The sequence below is a fragment of the Armigeres subalbatus genome, chromosome 1 (assembly GCF_024139115.2).
Source record: "Armigeres subalbatus isolate Guangzhou_Male chromosome 1, GZ_Asu_2, whole genome shotgun sequence".
Lineage (NCBI taxonomy): Eukaryota > Metazoa > Arthropoda > Insecta > Diptera > Culicidae > Armigeres > Armigeres subalbatus.
Window position 1 is genome coordinate 194,706,141 of NC_085139.1, and position 18,031 is coordinate 194,724,171.

The 18,031-nt window shown below is 39.1% G+C and overlaps 1 protein-coding gene across 3 annotated transcripts; it reads left to right on the forward strand.

The window, feature by feature from the left end:
- On the forward strand, positions 1 to 16,511 carry LOC134205637 (protein deltex). 3 transcript variants are annotated; one of them, XM_062681069.1, is made up of 6 exons: positions 1 to 135; positions 229 to 532; positions 648 to 2,068; positions 2,146 to 2,354; positions 15,177 to 15,319; positions 15,384 to 16,511. In XM_062681069.1, exons 3-6 carry the CDS (start codon positions 856 to 858, stop codon positions 15,682 to 15,684), a joined length of 1,866 nt encoding a protein of 621 aa, XP_062537053.1. In that variant the 5' UTR covers positions 1 to 135; positions 229 to 532; positions 648 to 855; the 3' UTR covers positions 15,685 to 16,511. The 3 variants fall into 3 exon arrangements, with proteins under 3 accessions (XP_062537053.1, XP_062537054.1, XP_062537055.1); XM_062681070.1 differs by having other exon boundaries at positions 229 to 491; XM_062681071.1 differs by having other exon boundaries at positions 229 to 491; positions 676 to 2,068.
- Positions 16,512 to 18,031: the final 1,520 nt, after the last annotated feature.

Consider the following 18,031-nt stretch of genomic DNA (forward strand, 5'->3'; position numbering starts at 1 on the left):
CGTGTCGAGTGATGCAAGAAAACAAAACAAGTGAATGATCACTCGATCGACAAAATTCGTTTGCTGGAGAATGAAGTGAGACGTGAATGAAGAGATTGCCCACCTCATTCAAAACGTATAGGTATATGAATCGAGGTAAAATATGAATCACGGGGGGTTTGCGGGTAAAGTGAGCAGTACTGAATGAGAAATAAATCTCGCCATCTTGATTTTTCCGTTCATTCTCAGCTAAAGCAGTCGTTCAACAGCAGTCAGTGTCAGTGGTCGTATTCGAGAGTTTGAACAAGTCAATTAAAATTAGGATGGATGTGTAAAGTGATTGATACCACTTTGGAGCCATTTTTTAGGTTTAATTACAGTTGGAAGTGCAATTTTTAATGCAACATGTAGTGTAACGCGCAAGGGATCTATTCAATCATGAATCGTTGACGAGAGTGAAGAAATGTTATCAACAAGTGGGCTAAGGGGCAATTTAAGGCTGCTTTTAAATGGTGGGTTTGATGCTTTTAATTGCCCAGTATTAATCGCATTTGTAAGTGCTCTCGTTTTGTTCGCTTCTGCCTTATTCGTCCGCACTGATTAGAAGGTTGAATGAACTTGTGGTGGTTTGCTGATATATTCTAATAACTATTCAACATCCTGTGTAGAAAATAAGCATCATTCATCGTATTAAAGGTTGATGCGCGCTATGGCGAAAATGGACTCTGTGGAGATGATCATGTAAAGTGGTCTGGCGCCCCGTGGCAGTAGTGTAGGCAGAAAGAGAGAGTAAAAGAAAGAGCATTATTAGTCGTGTGCCATAAATTAGTGTTGAGCCGAGGTTAAGTCCATATCGGCCTGATCTAGGTTAACAGAATGACAAATTCTGGTCATGCAGTGGTTGTTTGGGAGTTTGAATCTCGCGGTGCCAAATGGCTACCGTACAGTCCGGCTGTTTCACAGCATCTAGAAAGGGCTCACGGCAAAAAACTCACTCGAGTTTTGCTAAGCGATGCGGATCCTTCTCTGGAGCAGTATTATGTCAATGTTCGAACTATGACACAATGCTGTGAGGATCAAGAGTTCGCAGTGACAAATGTTCGAAGGCATTTCTACAAACCAAGCTCTCCGGCTGGTAAAGGAACTAAATGGGAATGGTGTGGCTCTTCTGGGAATGACTGGCACAGTTACACGATGGAGGTTCAGTGCGTGATAGAAGAAGCATGGGCTCGAGGTGATCAGACAATAGATCTTACGAAGACTAATCTCAACCTGCCGTATACAATCAACTTTCTGAATCTCACGCAAATACGGCATCAAAATGGACCTCTAAGAAGCATACGAAGAATACAACAGGCTCCGTATCCCCTCGTAAAGCTACCTCCTAATCAGCAGGCACCTTCGACGCCTCACCCTTCAATTTCCGTTCCCAATCTTCCCCCAAAACCAAATCAAATAATTTCGAGTGGAGCAAGCTCGTGTTCATCAACTACATCTGGGTCTCAACAGTCTACATCGCACCTTCACTCGAAATCAAAATCCCAACCAATACTGTGTGCTAACCACCAGAAACGACCCACCAAAGCCCTCAAAGCCAGCAAACAGTTAGACATGGTTCCGGTCACTCCGACCAATCTTGCACGTCAAATTCTGCACAATCTCAACATCTTTGGAACAAAACATTCTCAACATCAAGAGCTCTCCGACTACCCACCAAACATCAATCCTTCCACGTCGAGTCAGCACCACAGCCACCCCCATCAACATCAGCAGTTTCACCCCGGTAACTCTCACCAGCAATCGATTCGGAGTAATCCGAGCACTCGGTCGATAGGATTCCAAAGACACCGAAGTAAATCTCGCAGCCGTGGTGAATCGCTTATCGAAACCGATTCGTCCAGCATAAATTCGGGGCGGAGACCCAGCGTAGACACGGTGTCCACCTACCTCAGCCAGGAGAGTAAGGACAGCACCGATAGGAAAAGCAATAACCTGGGATCGGTCTCCGATCTGTTGGACTGTTCGATGGGAAGTGACGATGTGTTCACTTCTGCATCATCTCAGCCGAGTATTCCTGGAGCGATTGTCGGTAGGATCATTTTCTTACAGTGGCAAAAAATGAACATAAATAAATTGACTCCACTCTTGTTTGGCGTACGTTTTTAGGAGTGGACCCGGCTAGTGATATGATATCGCGATTCGTGCGGGTGGTAGATCCGCCGCAATGGCCTCATGCCCAACCCTGTCCGATGTGTATGGAAGAGCTGCGACATAACAATCATAATCCAACCGTTTCGCTGTCACGCTGTCAACATCTTATGCATTTGAACTGCCTGAATGAGTTAATTCTGGGACAACAGAAGGAAAATCAAAAAGTAAGTATTTGTTTCACGCATATTTCTTTCAACAAGTGTTTTTGTATGATTTGTGTATGTTTTGCAAAGTTCGTGATTCGCTGTTAGCTGTCTCGATTGTCCTGTTGATTTGTGTATATTCATAAAAAAACATAAACTAAATTTATAAAGCTTGATTAGTGCCTTGCCTTTGAATTTTGAATGAATTATTAAATACTAGCTCCTACGAACGGTAGGTGCTATCCCAAGTAACATTTTGAGTTTTATCATACTCTATTAGCAGTTATGGAGAGTAAATTTTCAAAACCAACTGTAAAATTAAGAACTACATGATAACCTCTTAAAGATCATTACAAGAGTAAGTTATGACCAAGTGGCCCACTCTTGAGAACGTATTTAGAGCTATTTAGAGCAAATTCAAGCTTGATAATAAGACCGCCATAAAACCGTTGTCAAAAAAGAGTACTTCTTTTTTTTTCGTGGAGCCAGCTGTTATGCTACGGTTTGACAGGGCAAGTGAGTTGAACAACTCAGCTGAATTCAATTGACTTGCCAAAAGTTGAACATGTTCAACTTTCTTTTCGTTCAAGTGAATTGAATTAAGGTGTTTACACGTTCAATTCGCGTTCGATTCAAGCGACTTGCTCAATTCACTTGCCTTGTCTAAACGTAGCATTATTGTTTTGAAGGAAAAAGGAAATTATCGAAATGGATAAATGAAAAAACAAAACACACAACCATGGACACGAAAGTGAAACAATGTTTAATCATCGAAAAAATGAATGCCCCAGAATTCGTTCGCGTGCGTCAAATTTAAGTGCGCGCTCAAATTTCTGGTGCAAACAGGTAAGAAAAGCATAATGTTTTGGCGCGCCGCGAAAATATTCTTATTTACGGTAATCGAATATCAGAAAATATATAATCATTAGGTTTTTTCATTGATCAGTCTAATATAATTTACTTCATGATATTGCTGATTATCTGAAACAGCGGTTCTCAACCTTTTTCTTTTGAGCTTTTGAACTTTTGCATTAACTGAGGTACCCTTTTCGAACGTAGGCTGCCAATCCTCTTGAACAAATAATTCCAAGCATTTTGAAGGGAAGCTTCTTTCAGCTTTTGAATCCCTTTAAAGTAGGCTTCCGCGCCTCTTGATTAGAGGCTTATGAGCCTCTTGTAGGGAGACTTTCGAGCCTCTTGAAGGCGGTTTTTGACCCACTTAAAAGGAGGCTTCCTTTGCATCTTAAAAGTACGTTTCTGAGCCTCTTGATAGTATGCTTCCAAGAATTCCGACCCTCTTGAAAGGAAGCTTTCGAACCACTTGAAAATAGACTTCCAAGCCTCTTGAAAGCAGGCTTCTGAGCCATTTAAAATGAGGCTTACGAGCCTCTTCAAAGGAGGACCTTACCACTTAAAAGAAGGTTTCCGAACCTCTTGAAAAGAGGCTTCCGAGCCTCTCGAAAAAAGCCTTCCGAGCCTCTTGGAAAAAGGCTCAGAGCCTTTTGAAAGGAGGCTTCTGAAACTCTTGAAAGGGGGCTTCTGAGTCTCTTGAAAGGGGGCTTCCGAGCTTCTTGATAAAGGGCTTCCTAGCCTCTTGAAAGAAGAATTCCGAGCCTCTTGAAAGGAGACTTCTGCGTCTCTTATAAGGACGCTTTTGAGCATCTTGAATGCTTTTGAGTCTCTTGAAAGCGACTTTTGAGCCTCTTGAAAGGAGGCTTCCGAGCCTCTTGGAGGAAGGCTTTTGAGCTTTGGAAGTAGACTTATCAGGCTCTTGAAAGGACGCTTCTGAGCCTGGAATGAGGTTTTTGATCCTCTTGAAAGGAGGCTTCTAAGTCTCTTGAAAGGATCTTGAAAGGAGGCTTCCGACCCTCTTGAAAGGAGGCTTTTGAGCCTCAAGAAAAGGAGGCTTTTGAGCCTCTAGAAAAGAAGGCTTTCAAGCTTCTTGAAAGGAGGCTTCTGAGCCTCTTGAACGAGGCTTTTGAGCCTTAAGAAAAGGAAGCTTTTGAGCCTCTAGAAAAGAAGGCTTTTGAGCCTTTTAAAATCAGGCTTCCGGGCCTCTTGGAAAGAGGCTTTTCAGTCACTTAACCTTCCGCAACTCGCTTCAACTTTTATAACACGAGAACTCGCGTGTTGTAAAAAGTACAACAGTCCTAAAATTCGTTATAATGAAGCCAATTCTAATGATATCAACGTGATTTTTTCGGAAAAATAATAAAGGAGATATATACTATCATTGAAGATTTTTTTTCAAGTTCAATGGATTTTCTGCTGGTCCTCCGTAAGATCTGGAACCAACGGAACACCGGTGAAACTAATCCATCTTCTCAATAAATGGCGCAATATTTCTTATAAGAATTCTAAAAACTTTAAAAACTCTAAATCCATCTATAATCCCATGCGGCCCTATGAGTCAAAAAAATTGATTTAGAATTCTCCCACTGAGCAGCGAACGTATATGAAAATAGTTTGCTTCGATATCTCGGGATCTCTGGGAATTAGAAAGTTGCCGTCTTCTATAAAGTTGTTCGAGGATTGGAAATCAATATGTTGATAAGCTAATTAGTTTAGAATTCATCCGCAAGGTGGAGCTAGTGTATATGAGAGATCAGTTTAGTTTTATATTTCGGGATCTGTGGAATTTAGAAAATTGCCGTCTTCTACAAAATTGTTCGAGGACTGGATATTGTTGAAAAACTGAATAATTCAAAATTCATGGTGCTACTGCATATGAGATATCAGTTCTTCGATATCTTGGGATTAGGGGAATTTAAAAAATTGCCGTCTTCTACAAAGTTGTTCGGGAATTGGAAACCAATATGTTGAAATATTGTGAAGTTTAAAATTCATTCGTAGAGTAGTGATAGTAAATGTGAGACCACCAGTTTGAATATATAACCCCGGATCTGTGATATTAGAGAGTGGCCGTCTTCTTCACTGTTCGAGGATAAAAACCATTATTCTGAAGAACTGTTTAGTTTTAGTTCGGATTAGATCCGCTGGGTGGTGATATATGGATCAACCAGTTTTGTTAGATATCGCAGGATATGTAGGATTTAAAACTGCCGTCATTTACAGTTATTTGGGATTTGAAAACCAATGGGTTCAGAAAAGTGTGCTTGATAGTCATATAACTACCGTTTCTGCCTCATACACAGGAGGCCTTGGGTTCGATCTCAGGTCCATTACATTCGCTTACTTTGTATCTTTTTGTTACAGCAACCGCTAAAACAAGAAATGGATTTTCGTAGCGTTTCCATGTCAATTCTGTACCTTCAACTTAACTAGTCTAACAGTAACTGTTTAAATTGGAAATCCAGGAAAACTTGTTTCTTAAATCCCATTAGAATGCCGTATTTTGCGTTCCTATCACATCCCACAAAGTTTTTTAGCTGAAATAGTTTCTTTTTGGCTAAATAAGACCATTAACAGCATTCAATGATTGTTGCGATTGGCCACTCTTTATTATTATCAAAAAACTGATCAAACTAGCCAAGATTCACATAGATTTGCAGTACATTGAGTAAGGCAAAGTGCACTGTAAGTACCTCAAGTAGGTATGGTACCTTATTGAGGTACAGTCGATTCTCTACATCTCGATGTTCTATATCTCGATATCTCTCCCTATGCCGATGGTTTACTCAGACCCTTCAATCTACACACATTTGGGCTTTCTACATCTCGATAACCTTCCTATCTCGATATTTCTCTATCTCTATGTGTTCTGATCATATTTTGTTCAGGATTCACTCTCCTTATGTCGATATGTTCAAATTTTTAGGCTACTAGACCATCTTTGGACAATAACAAACAAAACAACAACAGCAAACGACATTTGTTTTGTTGTCGTTTTTCATAGGAAGAAGCTTTTTTGGATCTAGTAAGCATTTCAATTTTCCTTCCATTCCTCGATCTCTCCCTATCTCGATGGTCCCTTCAATATCGAGATGTGGAGGGGCGACTGTATTTTCAGGAATTCAGATGGCTATTACAAACACATCATACTTGTCGAATAACTTAGTCTTAGAAAAATTGCACTACACTACTCTACTTACGGATGTTCCGGATTTTCCGGAAGGCCACGGTGGCCACTGCGGTCGTAGCAGAGTAGGAGCTGTGTATTAACTCGAATATCATCGTCAGAAATTGTTTACAAAAGAATTGCGCTGCTCTAGGATACACTTTTCAAAATGATCATACGGACGTTCCGGATTATCCGGAAGGCTGTCTGGTGGCCACCTACGGCCATAGGTGAGTGAGAACTGCGAATTAACTCCAAGGTTACCAAATTAAGGAAGGAGGCCGTTTGGTGGCCACTTACGGTTATAGCAAAGTAAGAACTTTGAAATATCTCCAAAATCACCATCAGAAATGGTTTAGAGAAAATTGAGCTGCAATAGGACGAACTTCACAAAATGACCATTTTTATCAAGATTTTTATGGACGTTCCGGATTTTCCGGAAGGCCGCCTGGTGGCAACCTGCGGTCATAGCATTGTGAGAAATGCGTTTTAGCTCAAACATCTCCATCAGAAATGGTTTAGAAAAAATTGCGCTGCTCTCGGACGAACTTTCCAGAATGACCATTTTTACGGACGGTAAAAATTGGTATGATTTAGCCTTGCATAAGAGGTAAAATACGAAAAAATAATACCAAAAACTTAGATGCAGAATACTTGAGGCATACCATGCTTCGGTATTTCAATACCAAACGAATAATAATTGGTTATGCATTTGATATTGGAATTCAATTTAATAACTGAGTTTGTTATGACTTAAGTATTGTGCATATTAGTTTTTAGTATTATTCCTTTGGTATTTTACCTAGCAAAGTATAGCAAAGTAAGAACTGTGAAATATCTCCAAAATCACCATCAGAAATGGTTTAGAGAAAATTGAGCTGCAATAGGACGAACTTCACAAAATGACCATTTTTACGGACGTTCCGTATTTTCCGGAAGGCCGCCTGGTGGCCACTTACGGTCATAGGTGAACGAAAACTGCGAATTAACTCCAAAGTTATTATCAGGAATGATATAGAAAAAATCGCCTTACTTTAGGATGAATTGATAATGAAATAAATAAATAATTCATTACTGGTCACTTTTCCCTGTTCACCTGAGCCTTTTATTTAGCTTTATTTACCCGAGCCTTTTATCGAATCACTTTTATTACCTTTTCAATTAATGAAGAACTAATTTTTTGAGGAATACATGGTGGTTTGGTGCAAAATGGTCAACTGACTAAAAAGATATCTCATTTTTACTCAATGTGTTGTACTTTTTACAACGATGCGAGTCCCAGAAGGTTAAAAGGAGGCTTCTGAGCCTCTTGAAAGGAGGCTTCCGAGGCTCTTGAAAGGAGGCCTTCGAGCTGCTTGGGAGAATTTTGATTTCCGATGTATCACAGCCAAAAGTAAATAAACATACGCGATTTCCACACAGACTCTCTAAGAAATATAGTATTTAACTTTACTGATGTATGACAGTCCTTAAATTATTGTTGTTATTGATACACAATCGATTTTTTGGAGAGCTGTCAAAAATCGACTTTGAAAATATTCGGGGGAAATTTATCCCTCTCCAAGAACTTGCTTTGATAAAATTAGGTGCCCTCAGATTTTTTAAATATTTTCCCTTCAAAATACGCGGAATTATCGAGTTGCTGTGCGTATACGAACGATTTTTGTTAATGAATTCGACAGCACATGCTATTTTAAAATTTGGGGAGACTTGATTCCCTTTCTATGAGATCTACGCAATAAATAATTTTTCCTGCAAACCCTTCATCAAATCCGTCAAATCTACAAAAAAATAGAAGCCTAAGAACAGATTTATATGTTTTTGAATTTTTTCGCCAAATTTTTGTATGGAAGACTAATGGGGGATCAAGTGTCCCCATATTGAGGCTTTGATGGAATGTTGACATTTTCATCAGTACAGATCAATAAGCATATTTATGGCTTGTTGCTGTGAAAAAACGAAAGCATTTGGTCATTGTTATGAAAAGTTGTTCAAATTTTGCGTGGCCAACAAACCGCCCTGCAGAATAAACAAGGTTGTCAATCCAAAGAATAACTCACCACATAAAGGTCATTTGTCTAGAGGATCTATACTAAAAAATACGCTAGAACAAAACTACTTTAGTTCTCGATAAAACAGGGGGTGATCAAGTCTCCCCGGGGATCAAGTCTACCCACCTTCCCCTTCAATATAAATTTTAGAAATAAAAAATACACAATTATCAATACTTTACCAATGAGTTTTGATTGGAATTGTAATACGTCCGCCATTGCGCATTTTTGTCCGAGGTACCCCCTATGACCAGCGAGGTACCCCCAGGAGTACATGTACCCCAGGTTGAGAACCGCTGATCTAAATTATTAAACACATTGTTGAAAGCGATTGTAATTGCATTTGTAAGCGATTTTTGCAAAATATTGTTACAGATATGAACAATATTTTAGGTTATCAACATGGCTGTTATTGCACTATGGGCGGTCTTCGAATAAACTGATGGGCAAAATAAATTGTTGCACAACATAAGTCGAAAGTTAGCTTCCGTAACACAGTGATACTTAATAGCAGACAAATGTTACAATGTTACAAGTTTTCGGGGTCGTAAACCGGCGGCGGGGTCTACGAAATCTTTATATTGAAATTTGTTTGAATATACTTTATAAGAAACAAGGTTCATATTATTTCATGTTCAATTTCATTCACAATCTTGTTTTCGATTGAATGCTATACCTATACGCATTTTCTTGTCAAATCAAATGAGGAAGTTTTTAGAATAAATCGGATTCATTCGAAAGCAATAATTGCATTGGAGATCTATTTACATGAAATGTTCTTTTGGTCAGAAGTAACAGTAGAAAATCTAATCGTTGCTTCAGCACCATTCAATGGAATAGAAATTGCCGTAAGATGATCGAAAAGATACATTTTTTAAACAACACACATTCATATGTGTATTCCATATCACCTTTCCTCACGTTAGACATGATCTCATAAATAATTAGAAACAATATGATTGAAAATATGTATTTAATGTCATCTGTTTTCCCATAGTTCATACATTTTGATATAAACATCATGTTCTTTTGCAATGCCATTATAAATCAATTAAAAACCACTAAGACTTATAGAGGTTATTTGTAAGATAAGATTAAGACCAAAATATGTGGACTTATAACAATTCTCAAAATTGGTTCTATGACACTTTTCAAGATGACCACTTGGCCACTAACAAGTTTAAAAAGTGTTTGACATTTGGGGATTTATTACAAAATTTATAATTGTTTTGAAGACAGCTACAAGCGCATAATAGAAGCTAATCTTGCTGCATTGGACATAGCTCTTATAAAACCGTTAAAAAACTTAAATAAATCTAAGAAGTCCTGAAATTGTTATTTGGGATACCTTCCTATTCCTATGATGGTCGTACACTCCGTGTTGTCCGGTGCAAAACCGAATGTAATGTATTGTTCCAGGTTGCTCGTTCTTGGGCCGCCAGTCCCCCTGCACGCAGGCCGCATGCGCATCTTTCTCGGTTGCACTCGCTGGCTGTAGGTAGAGCCTACCCCGGAGACGACGTCCTCTTCCAGTTTCTCTGCTAAACATAATTTTTGCTGGTCTATATTCCGGCATACGCACTACATGTTCAGCCCACTGTAATCTGCCGTATTTCATCAGCTTTCCGATGACTGCATTTTTGTGCACAACTCGTGATTCATGCGTCTGCGTCATTCACCATTTTCTACCACGCCATCAAGTATTGAGCGCAGTATTTTCCGATCAAACAATCCAAGAATTCGATAGCATTGATTGCGTCTTTTAACGTTGCTTTATGGCCGTCATTATCACATGTAACGAGTGTTCCAAGATATAAATTCGCTGACAACCTCAAATCGAATACTATTTCTATTTCCTCCTCGGGATCAACACCGTTTAGACTGCCGCAACTGCCGAACTGTAAACCAGTTCCGTTTCTTTGCACACCAGAATTGCATCTTCCAGAACTAAGTTAAATAGAAGATTAGAGAGTGCATCGCCCATCTAACGTCACCAACGAATTGCATGACTCACCAAATATTCTGACGCTTGATTTTAATCCATCCAGCGCCGTACGAATTACCAGCTTTCAGCTTCACCGAAAAGCCAAGCTCTAGCATTATATGCCACAGTTCGTTCCGTTTCACTTCAGCCGTACGCTGTCTCCAAATCTACAAACAGATGATGAGTCCGCAAGTTGTATTTCCGGACGCAGTCTGCTAAACAGAGCTCGGGAGATTATATTGTTGGCGGAAGCCAGCTCGAATGTATTTCTTTTCCCTCCCTTTTTCGTTCAGCTGGTGACTCCCAACTTTGAGAAGCTCGGCCGGAATAGCCTCCTTTCCAACGGCCTTGCCGTTCCTCAGCTCTCAAGCAGCTTTTCTCACTTCTTCAAGCATTGGTGACTCCACTGCTGTCCATCTTCCTCAATCTTGATTCTGTTTGTGCCGATTGTTCTTCAACCTAGCAGACACCCCTGTTTGGTCGGCCAACAGAGTTCCAGAGCTATCATTGATCATGATTGGCGCCCGTGCACTTTCCTTGCGCATGTTGTTGATCTTTTTGTAGAACAGAATCGAGTTTAATGACTTGTGGCGCACAGCCTGGAAAGAGTGCTAGCCTGATATACCTGAGTGGTACTGATTTATTAGTTCTAAGCTCTAAAATGAGCAAGGAGTAATGAAATAAATATTTTCCACCAAAAAACTTCATAATGACATACCTACGTTGCCACAATGGTCCGATTCAGTTATTTAGCAGGAAAAAACTATTTTCCTCTTGGTGTCTTCAGTGAAGTTGTTTATAATAAAATATTGCTTCTTCGGACAAAAAGTTCGATAGGGTGGTCCTTATCGTTTCTCAAAACTGAAATTAAACTTTTTTATTTCGGGTTTTTTGTGGATGACCTCTTCAGCAAACTTGCAGTAAACATTATTTGATGCAACTTTGCCGAAGACACCTTGTGTCTAGCACATAAATTGAGTTCAGTAAATGAAATTTTCGCTTTTAATCTAGGGTGGCCCCAAAAAAATCAGTTTTTCTATTCTATCTTTTTTGTTTTGAGTTTTACGAGAATGCGGTCTTCAGAAGAAATGAAGAGCAAGTGATGGTGCATATTTTTGCTGAACACATCATGTTTTTAAGTCTTACCATTTAAAAGTTATATGCAATTTATACCAAAAAACTATGCAATCTCAAAATGCCTATATCTCATGGAGATGGTTCGATTATTTTTTTTTTAAGGTCTTATCTGAAAGGGCACATATATAGTAGCTTTTACTGCAAAAATTACGAGAACGTATTTTTTTAAAATTGAATAAATCGACTTTGAAAATTTCTCCGAAAAAAATTAAATTTACTAGTATTTCACTGTATATTAAAATTTTGAGTAAATTACCTTCGGCAAAAGTTCAAATTTAAACTAAAAATACATATACGATTATTATTATTTAATCAGACTAAGGCCGAAGTGGCCTGTGCAGTATACAAGAGTATGCTCCATTCGGCTCGGTCCATGGCTACACGTCGCCAGCCACGCAGTCTACGGAGTCATCTTCCACCTGATCGATCCACCTTGCCCGCCCGCACCTCGCCTGCTTGTGCCCGTCGGATCGTTGTTGAGAACCATTTTCACCGGGTTACTGTCTGACATTCTGGTTACGTGCCCGGCCCACCGCAGTCTTCCGATTTTCGCGGTGTGAACGATGGATGGTTCTCCCAGCAGCTCATGCAACTCGTGGTTCATTCGCCTCCTCCACGTACCGTCCGCCATCTGCACCACACCATAGATGGTACGCAGCACTTTCCTTTCGAAAAATCCGATACAAGACTTTTATTAACAATGTAAAATAAAAACCCTAATTGATCCACCTTGCAATAATATTGCCATTCCCATTCATTGTAAAAAAAAATGATACAGAATGACTCGACTTTGAAACTTGCAGTTCGTTTTGAGTTTTGTTAGTTTTATATGTTTTGTACAAAAACGCAATAGTTATAAGCCGATCGCCGAGTGATAATTTCCGTAATTCTAGTTGTACACCCTTTGTACAAGATTTCCACCCTAGCAGCACACATGTTCCACATAAGCTACTGTAACTCATATGTGATCAGATTTAGTCACAATCAAGTTATTGCACCCATCTTTGTCTGACTCGTGCTGCTGGGGCATTATAAATAGCTGTCATATAAGCACAATCTTCAATTTAAATCCACTCGCCTTTTCAATGGTACAGCACTCAACACGGAAGTAACGCACAACTGTTATACTTTTATTTTAGCTTGCTGCGTCGTAGCAGGCATGAAAAATAAAAATGACAGGTTGTGCGTTGCTTCCGTATTGAATGGTGTGCCCTTGAAAACGCGAGTGAATTTGATTCCGTAAGGATTGTCTTTAAGTATATTCGTGTAATGAAGAGTGGTATAAAAAAAAAACTTTTGTACAGGAAACTGCAAAAATTCATTCAATTACATATATTAATTTCCAGTTACCTATAGAATATAGCAGACTGGCTAATCACAGGAAGTGATTACAAGAAGAGCCCTGTGCAAATTTGCAAGGTGGATCAATTAGGGTTTTTATTTTACATTGTTAATAAAAGTTTTGTATCGGATTTTTCGAAAGGAAAGTGCTGCGTACCATCTATGGTGTGGTGCAGATGGCGGACGGTACGTGGAGGAGGCGAATGAACGTACCGTGCGCCATCTGCACCACACCATAGATGGTACGCAGCACGAAAATCGGAAGACTGCGGTGGGCCGGGCACGTAGCCAGAATGTCAGACAGTAACCCGGTGAAAATGGTTCTCGACAACGATCCGACGGGCACAAGCAGGCGAGGTGCGGGCGGGCAAGGTGGATCGATCAGGTGGAAGATGACTCCGTAGACTGCGTGGCTGGCGACGTGTAGCCATGGACCGAGCCGAATGGAGCATACTCTTGTATACTGCACAGGCCACTTCGGCCTTAGTCTGATTAAATAATAATAATCGTATATGTATTTTTAGTTTAAATTTGAACTTTTGCCGAAGGTAGTTTACTCAAAATTTTAATATATAGTGAAATACTAGTAAATTTAATTTTTTTCGGAGAAATTTTCATAGTCGATTTATTCAATTTTAAAAAAATACGTTCTCGTAATTTTTGCAGTAAAAGCTACTACAGTGATCGTTCGCTAAATGGGGCACGACCTCACCCCAACTAGCGAATGCCGTTCGCTAATTGGGGCAGTTTGACAAGCGTCAATGTTGTTTACTTTTTGCATTGAACAAAAGAAAATTTTACGCGCCAGAAAATATCGATCCCGCCAAACACGGAAACAAAACGTCAACGCGTTTTTGACATCACATTCTGACGTTTAGCTGCTTTTTAATTGGGTTTCGCCCCAATTAGCGAACCCCAACTAAAAAGCGCCCCAACTAGAAAAACCCCAATTAGCGAACGTTCACTGTATATATGTGCCCTTTCAGATAAGACCTTAAAAAAAAAATAATCGAACCATCTCCATGAGATATAGGCATTTTGAGATTGCATAGTTTTTTGGTATAAATTGCATATAACTTTTAAATGGTAAGACTTATAAACATGATGTGTTCAGCAAAAATATGCACCATCACTTGCTCTTCATTTCTTCTGAAGACCGCATTCTCGTAAAACTAAAAAAAAAAGATAGAATAGAAAAACTGATTTTTTTGGGGCCACCCTAGGTTAATATCGAAAATTTCATTTACTGAACTCAATTTATGTGCTAGACACAAGGTGTCTTCGGCAAAGTTGCATCAAATAATGTTTACTGCAAGTTTGCTGAAGAGGTCATCCACAAAAAAACCCGAAATAAAAAAGTTTAATTTCAGTTTTGAGAAACGATAAGGACCACCCTATCGAACTTTTTGTCCGAAGAAGCAATATTTTATTATAAACAACTTCACTGAAGACATCAAGTGTCTAAATAGAACGAAAACGGAGGAAAATAGTTTTTTCCTGCTAAATAACTGAATCGGATCATTGTGCGTTGGGTAATTATTTTACGAGAACATTAATTGTCGGGGGAAAATAGTAGAAGCATGTCTTCACTGTCGTCTGCTTGTCCATTTCTGCTGCGGCTGTCGTGGGTTTGCCTTTTTTTGACTGCATAGCAGGATGGACGGTAAAAAAGTCAATTATTCCCGTCCCTCCGAGAGTACTTTTTCGTCGTAACCGGTGAAGTTTTTTTTCCAGCTGCCCTTAGTTCTTTATATCGTTCTCTATTTTAGTAGGTGCTATAGGTGCGCAGAATATTGTGGTTTCGCGGTATTCCATGTATGGTAGAAAATCGGAAATTTGTTTTCAATAAAATTAAAATATCTGCAGTTATCAGACGTCGCAACTCGTTTAGATGATAGTACATGATAGTACATGCATGCGTGCATGATGCGCACTACTAATGACATGTGTTCTATCGCGCGGTCCGGTTTGGTGGCGTGATGATGGATGGATGAGAATATGGCTCAGCATTAAGGTGAGTTAAGGCGGCGTCCAAAAATGGCAGTCACAATGGCCGTGCTATCCCTCACCTCGCGTTTTTGCTCGCACAAATGTGGATATTTAGGCGGTTAGTACATCTGGAAACCATTTTTTCGTGTATGCTGCAAGTGAGCAAAGGTGAAAAACTACTTTCCGCTTTTGTCTGTCGTTTACTTTTCGAGTTATGTGCCCTTTAAAGCGCTCTGTAGATTTTTAATTGGACTCTAGCGCGATTCACCTTAACGAACCGGAACAGTCATCTAATGCCTTACTCTACTCTTCTATTATTTCAGAGTCTTTACATCGAATGTCCGATTTGTATGTCTGTTTACGGTGAGAAAATAGGGGATCAGCCTCCGGGAACAATGTCATGGATCGTCATACCGCGCAGCCTGCCTGGCCATGAAGGACAGAACACCATCCAAATTACATACAAGTATGCTCCGAATTGAGCTTGGTCATAAGTTTAAGTCATTTAATTTTTTTTAAACTCGTTTCAGTATTGCGTCCGGTATTCAAAGCAAAGAGCATCCCCACCCGGGACGGGCTTTCTTCGCCGTAGGATTTCCACGGACGTGCTTCCTGCCGGATGGCATCTTGGGGCGTAAGATTCTCCGCTATTTGAAGATAGCCTTCGATCGGAGGCTGCTGTTTTCCATTGGTCGTTCGGCAACTACCGGAAGGGAAGATGTAGTACTTTGGAACAACGTGGAGCACAAGACGCAGTACTCGATGTTTCCGGATCCACAGTATATGCAGAGGTGTATGCAACAACTGGTACATCTTGGTGTAACAGACTGAGTGCGATTAAAGCAATTGTTTTGTTTTTTTTCTGTTATAATCAAACGTACTGAAGTGACAAGACTGTGAGTTCGTGTCCGTGTTCCAATAGGCACTAATCAGAAGCAGCTAAGAGTTCAAATGGGATTATATCTCCCAGTAAGAATAAAAAAATCTACAGTTTTTTTTTGTTGATAATTGTTTTTTTCTATTAGCAAAAATTAAGTATTCTGAAAACAGTATTGTATGTTTTGTACAAGAAACTATATATGACATTTTTAAATCTAAGGGATCTTTAACGAATCAATAAAAAAATGATCTCTATGGTCCATGAACGTGAAGATATTCTAACTCCTGGACGCGATATAGAAACTTTTAATGTGCCAATATGAAGAAATTTGTAAATAGCGTAAAATTACACAAACACTTAGACAAATAACGCGAACATTCATACACAAGCACTATATGTACTGTTAGGAAAATAGGAAACCTCTAAGAGGTTATGATCTATTATACGTTTTATCTAATGAAACCTTATCTTATTGCAACTTGGTTTCACGCAACAGCCATCTTCCATTTAAAAATCTTCCAAAATATGTATAAAATAAGTATAACAAGGTTGCTAGATAATAGTCCACTTTAATGTATGTAGATATTTTTAGTTGAATGATTTAGCTATATTTTTGAACATTCAGAAATCATGTTCCTTCTGATCTTATAAAAGCGTAATAGTGCATAATCAAAATTTCAAGTTACGTATCTATTGACAAATGAGTAAATTTCAAGTGAGCACATTAGATAATTGTAGGCTTGATTCAATAAATTGAAGTAAATTTAAAACGTTGTTTCCTGTGAAAGAAACCTCTAGCTTCTATGCTGCATAATTGTTCGTTTATTTCACTTTGTAAATTGTATTTTTGACCCTTCCTTCGGAAGTGTCTATAATTTCACTTTGTATGCGTTACGCAGGTGTGTTATGTATTAATCTATCAAGAAATCTCGTGAATTATTAAATAAAATGTATGATATTTGAAACAAATTCACATTGAAATTGAAAATATAATTATAACAAATGATGTGATATGGAATTATGCCTATTTTTCTGATTTGTTTCAAAGAAACAAATGATTTTAATTGAGGAACATTTAGAAGCATGTACAAAGAAATCTTCTCAGAAAAGCAAAAACGTAAAAATTGAAAGGGATTTCAAAAATTTCTTCAGTGGAAGCTAGATAGCAAATGTGAGCATGTTTTGAGACACTAATAGATCACTTGTATGCATGTATGTGTGCGTATGTGTGCAAATTCTGAAATTTACTACCATAAAAATCTCGCTCATATTTAAGGTATTGAACAAGTTTAGTTTTACCAAATTAGGCATCCATAAGGCGAAATATATGTTATTATTGAACGCTATTGAGTTTCGCTCAGATCAATGACTGATTTAGTTAGTTCTGGATTAATTATTATCGAGGTCTCCGGAAATTGCGAGTACAATATATGCAACCAGCGTTACGACAGTTATTGACCATGTCGCAATAGTTATTCAATTCGACGAGCGCCTTATAGACAGGCAGCATGAAGTACAGTACGTTATCATTCGTTGAGTTGTCACTCAACCCATGAGATCCGCCTTTGGGTAGGCAATTATTTTGTCACTTTCACGGTAAATCGCCGTGGGAAGCTGAGTAGTTTTATCTCGTTTTAAATACTGGAGTCTGGAAAAAATTTCCTTATAATTAAGGAAGGGTCAAAATCTCACTGTAGGTGGATTAATCTGGGTTTTTTTTTATAAAATGACCTATAGGGTAAAATATTGAGCCAGATGGGTTGCCAAAGGCCTCCATCCACTAATCAGCGGCATCGTGAAGTGCAAAAGAAATTACATCTAGGGTTACTGCTCCTGCCCGAGTAGCACACTTGTCACATATCGGTCACTGTAACTCACATGCGACCAAATCCAGTCACACTGAAGTTACTGCAATCAAATCGATCTGAACTGTTTTGCTAGGGTTGATGTCCAGCTCCGATATTCATCCCACGAAAAACAAAGCAATGAAAAGGTATTTGATTTGTTTTTTTATTCATGTGATTTTTTTTCAACAGTGAGCACGCATGTTAGCAAAAAGAAGCGACGGAATGGGTGCCGTATTTCTTTGTTTCGCGATTAGATGTATATATGCTCAGTGAGATGGAAAACGGAGCAATTCCCCTACTTCGATTAGCATTGTTATTCGCAGGAAAACTCCTGTCCAGAAGTCCTGCGGTGCTCGGAAGTAAGCATTTTTTTACTGTAACATTCTCCCCCCGTTGAGGCTTTTGGTTCAGCAGAATGCAACCTTCGCTATTGACTTTTTGTATATTCCAC

Coding starts and splice junctions, on each gene's coding strand:
- LOC134205637 (XM_062681069.1), top strand. CDS start 856: ATGACAAATTCTGGTCATGCAGTGGTTGTTTGGGAGTTTGAATCTCGC. Junction 2,069..2,145: donor TATTCCTGGAGCGATTGTCG/GTAGGATCATTT, acceptor GTACGTTTTTAG/GAGTGGACCCGGCTAGTGAT. Junction 15,320..15,383: donor ACCATCCAAATTACATACAA/GTATGCTCCGAA, acceptor AACTCGTTTCAG/TATTGCGTCCGGTATTCAAA.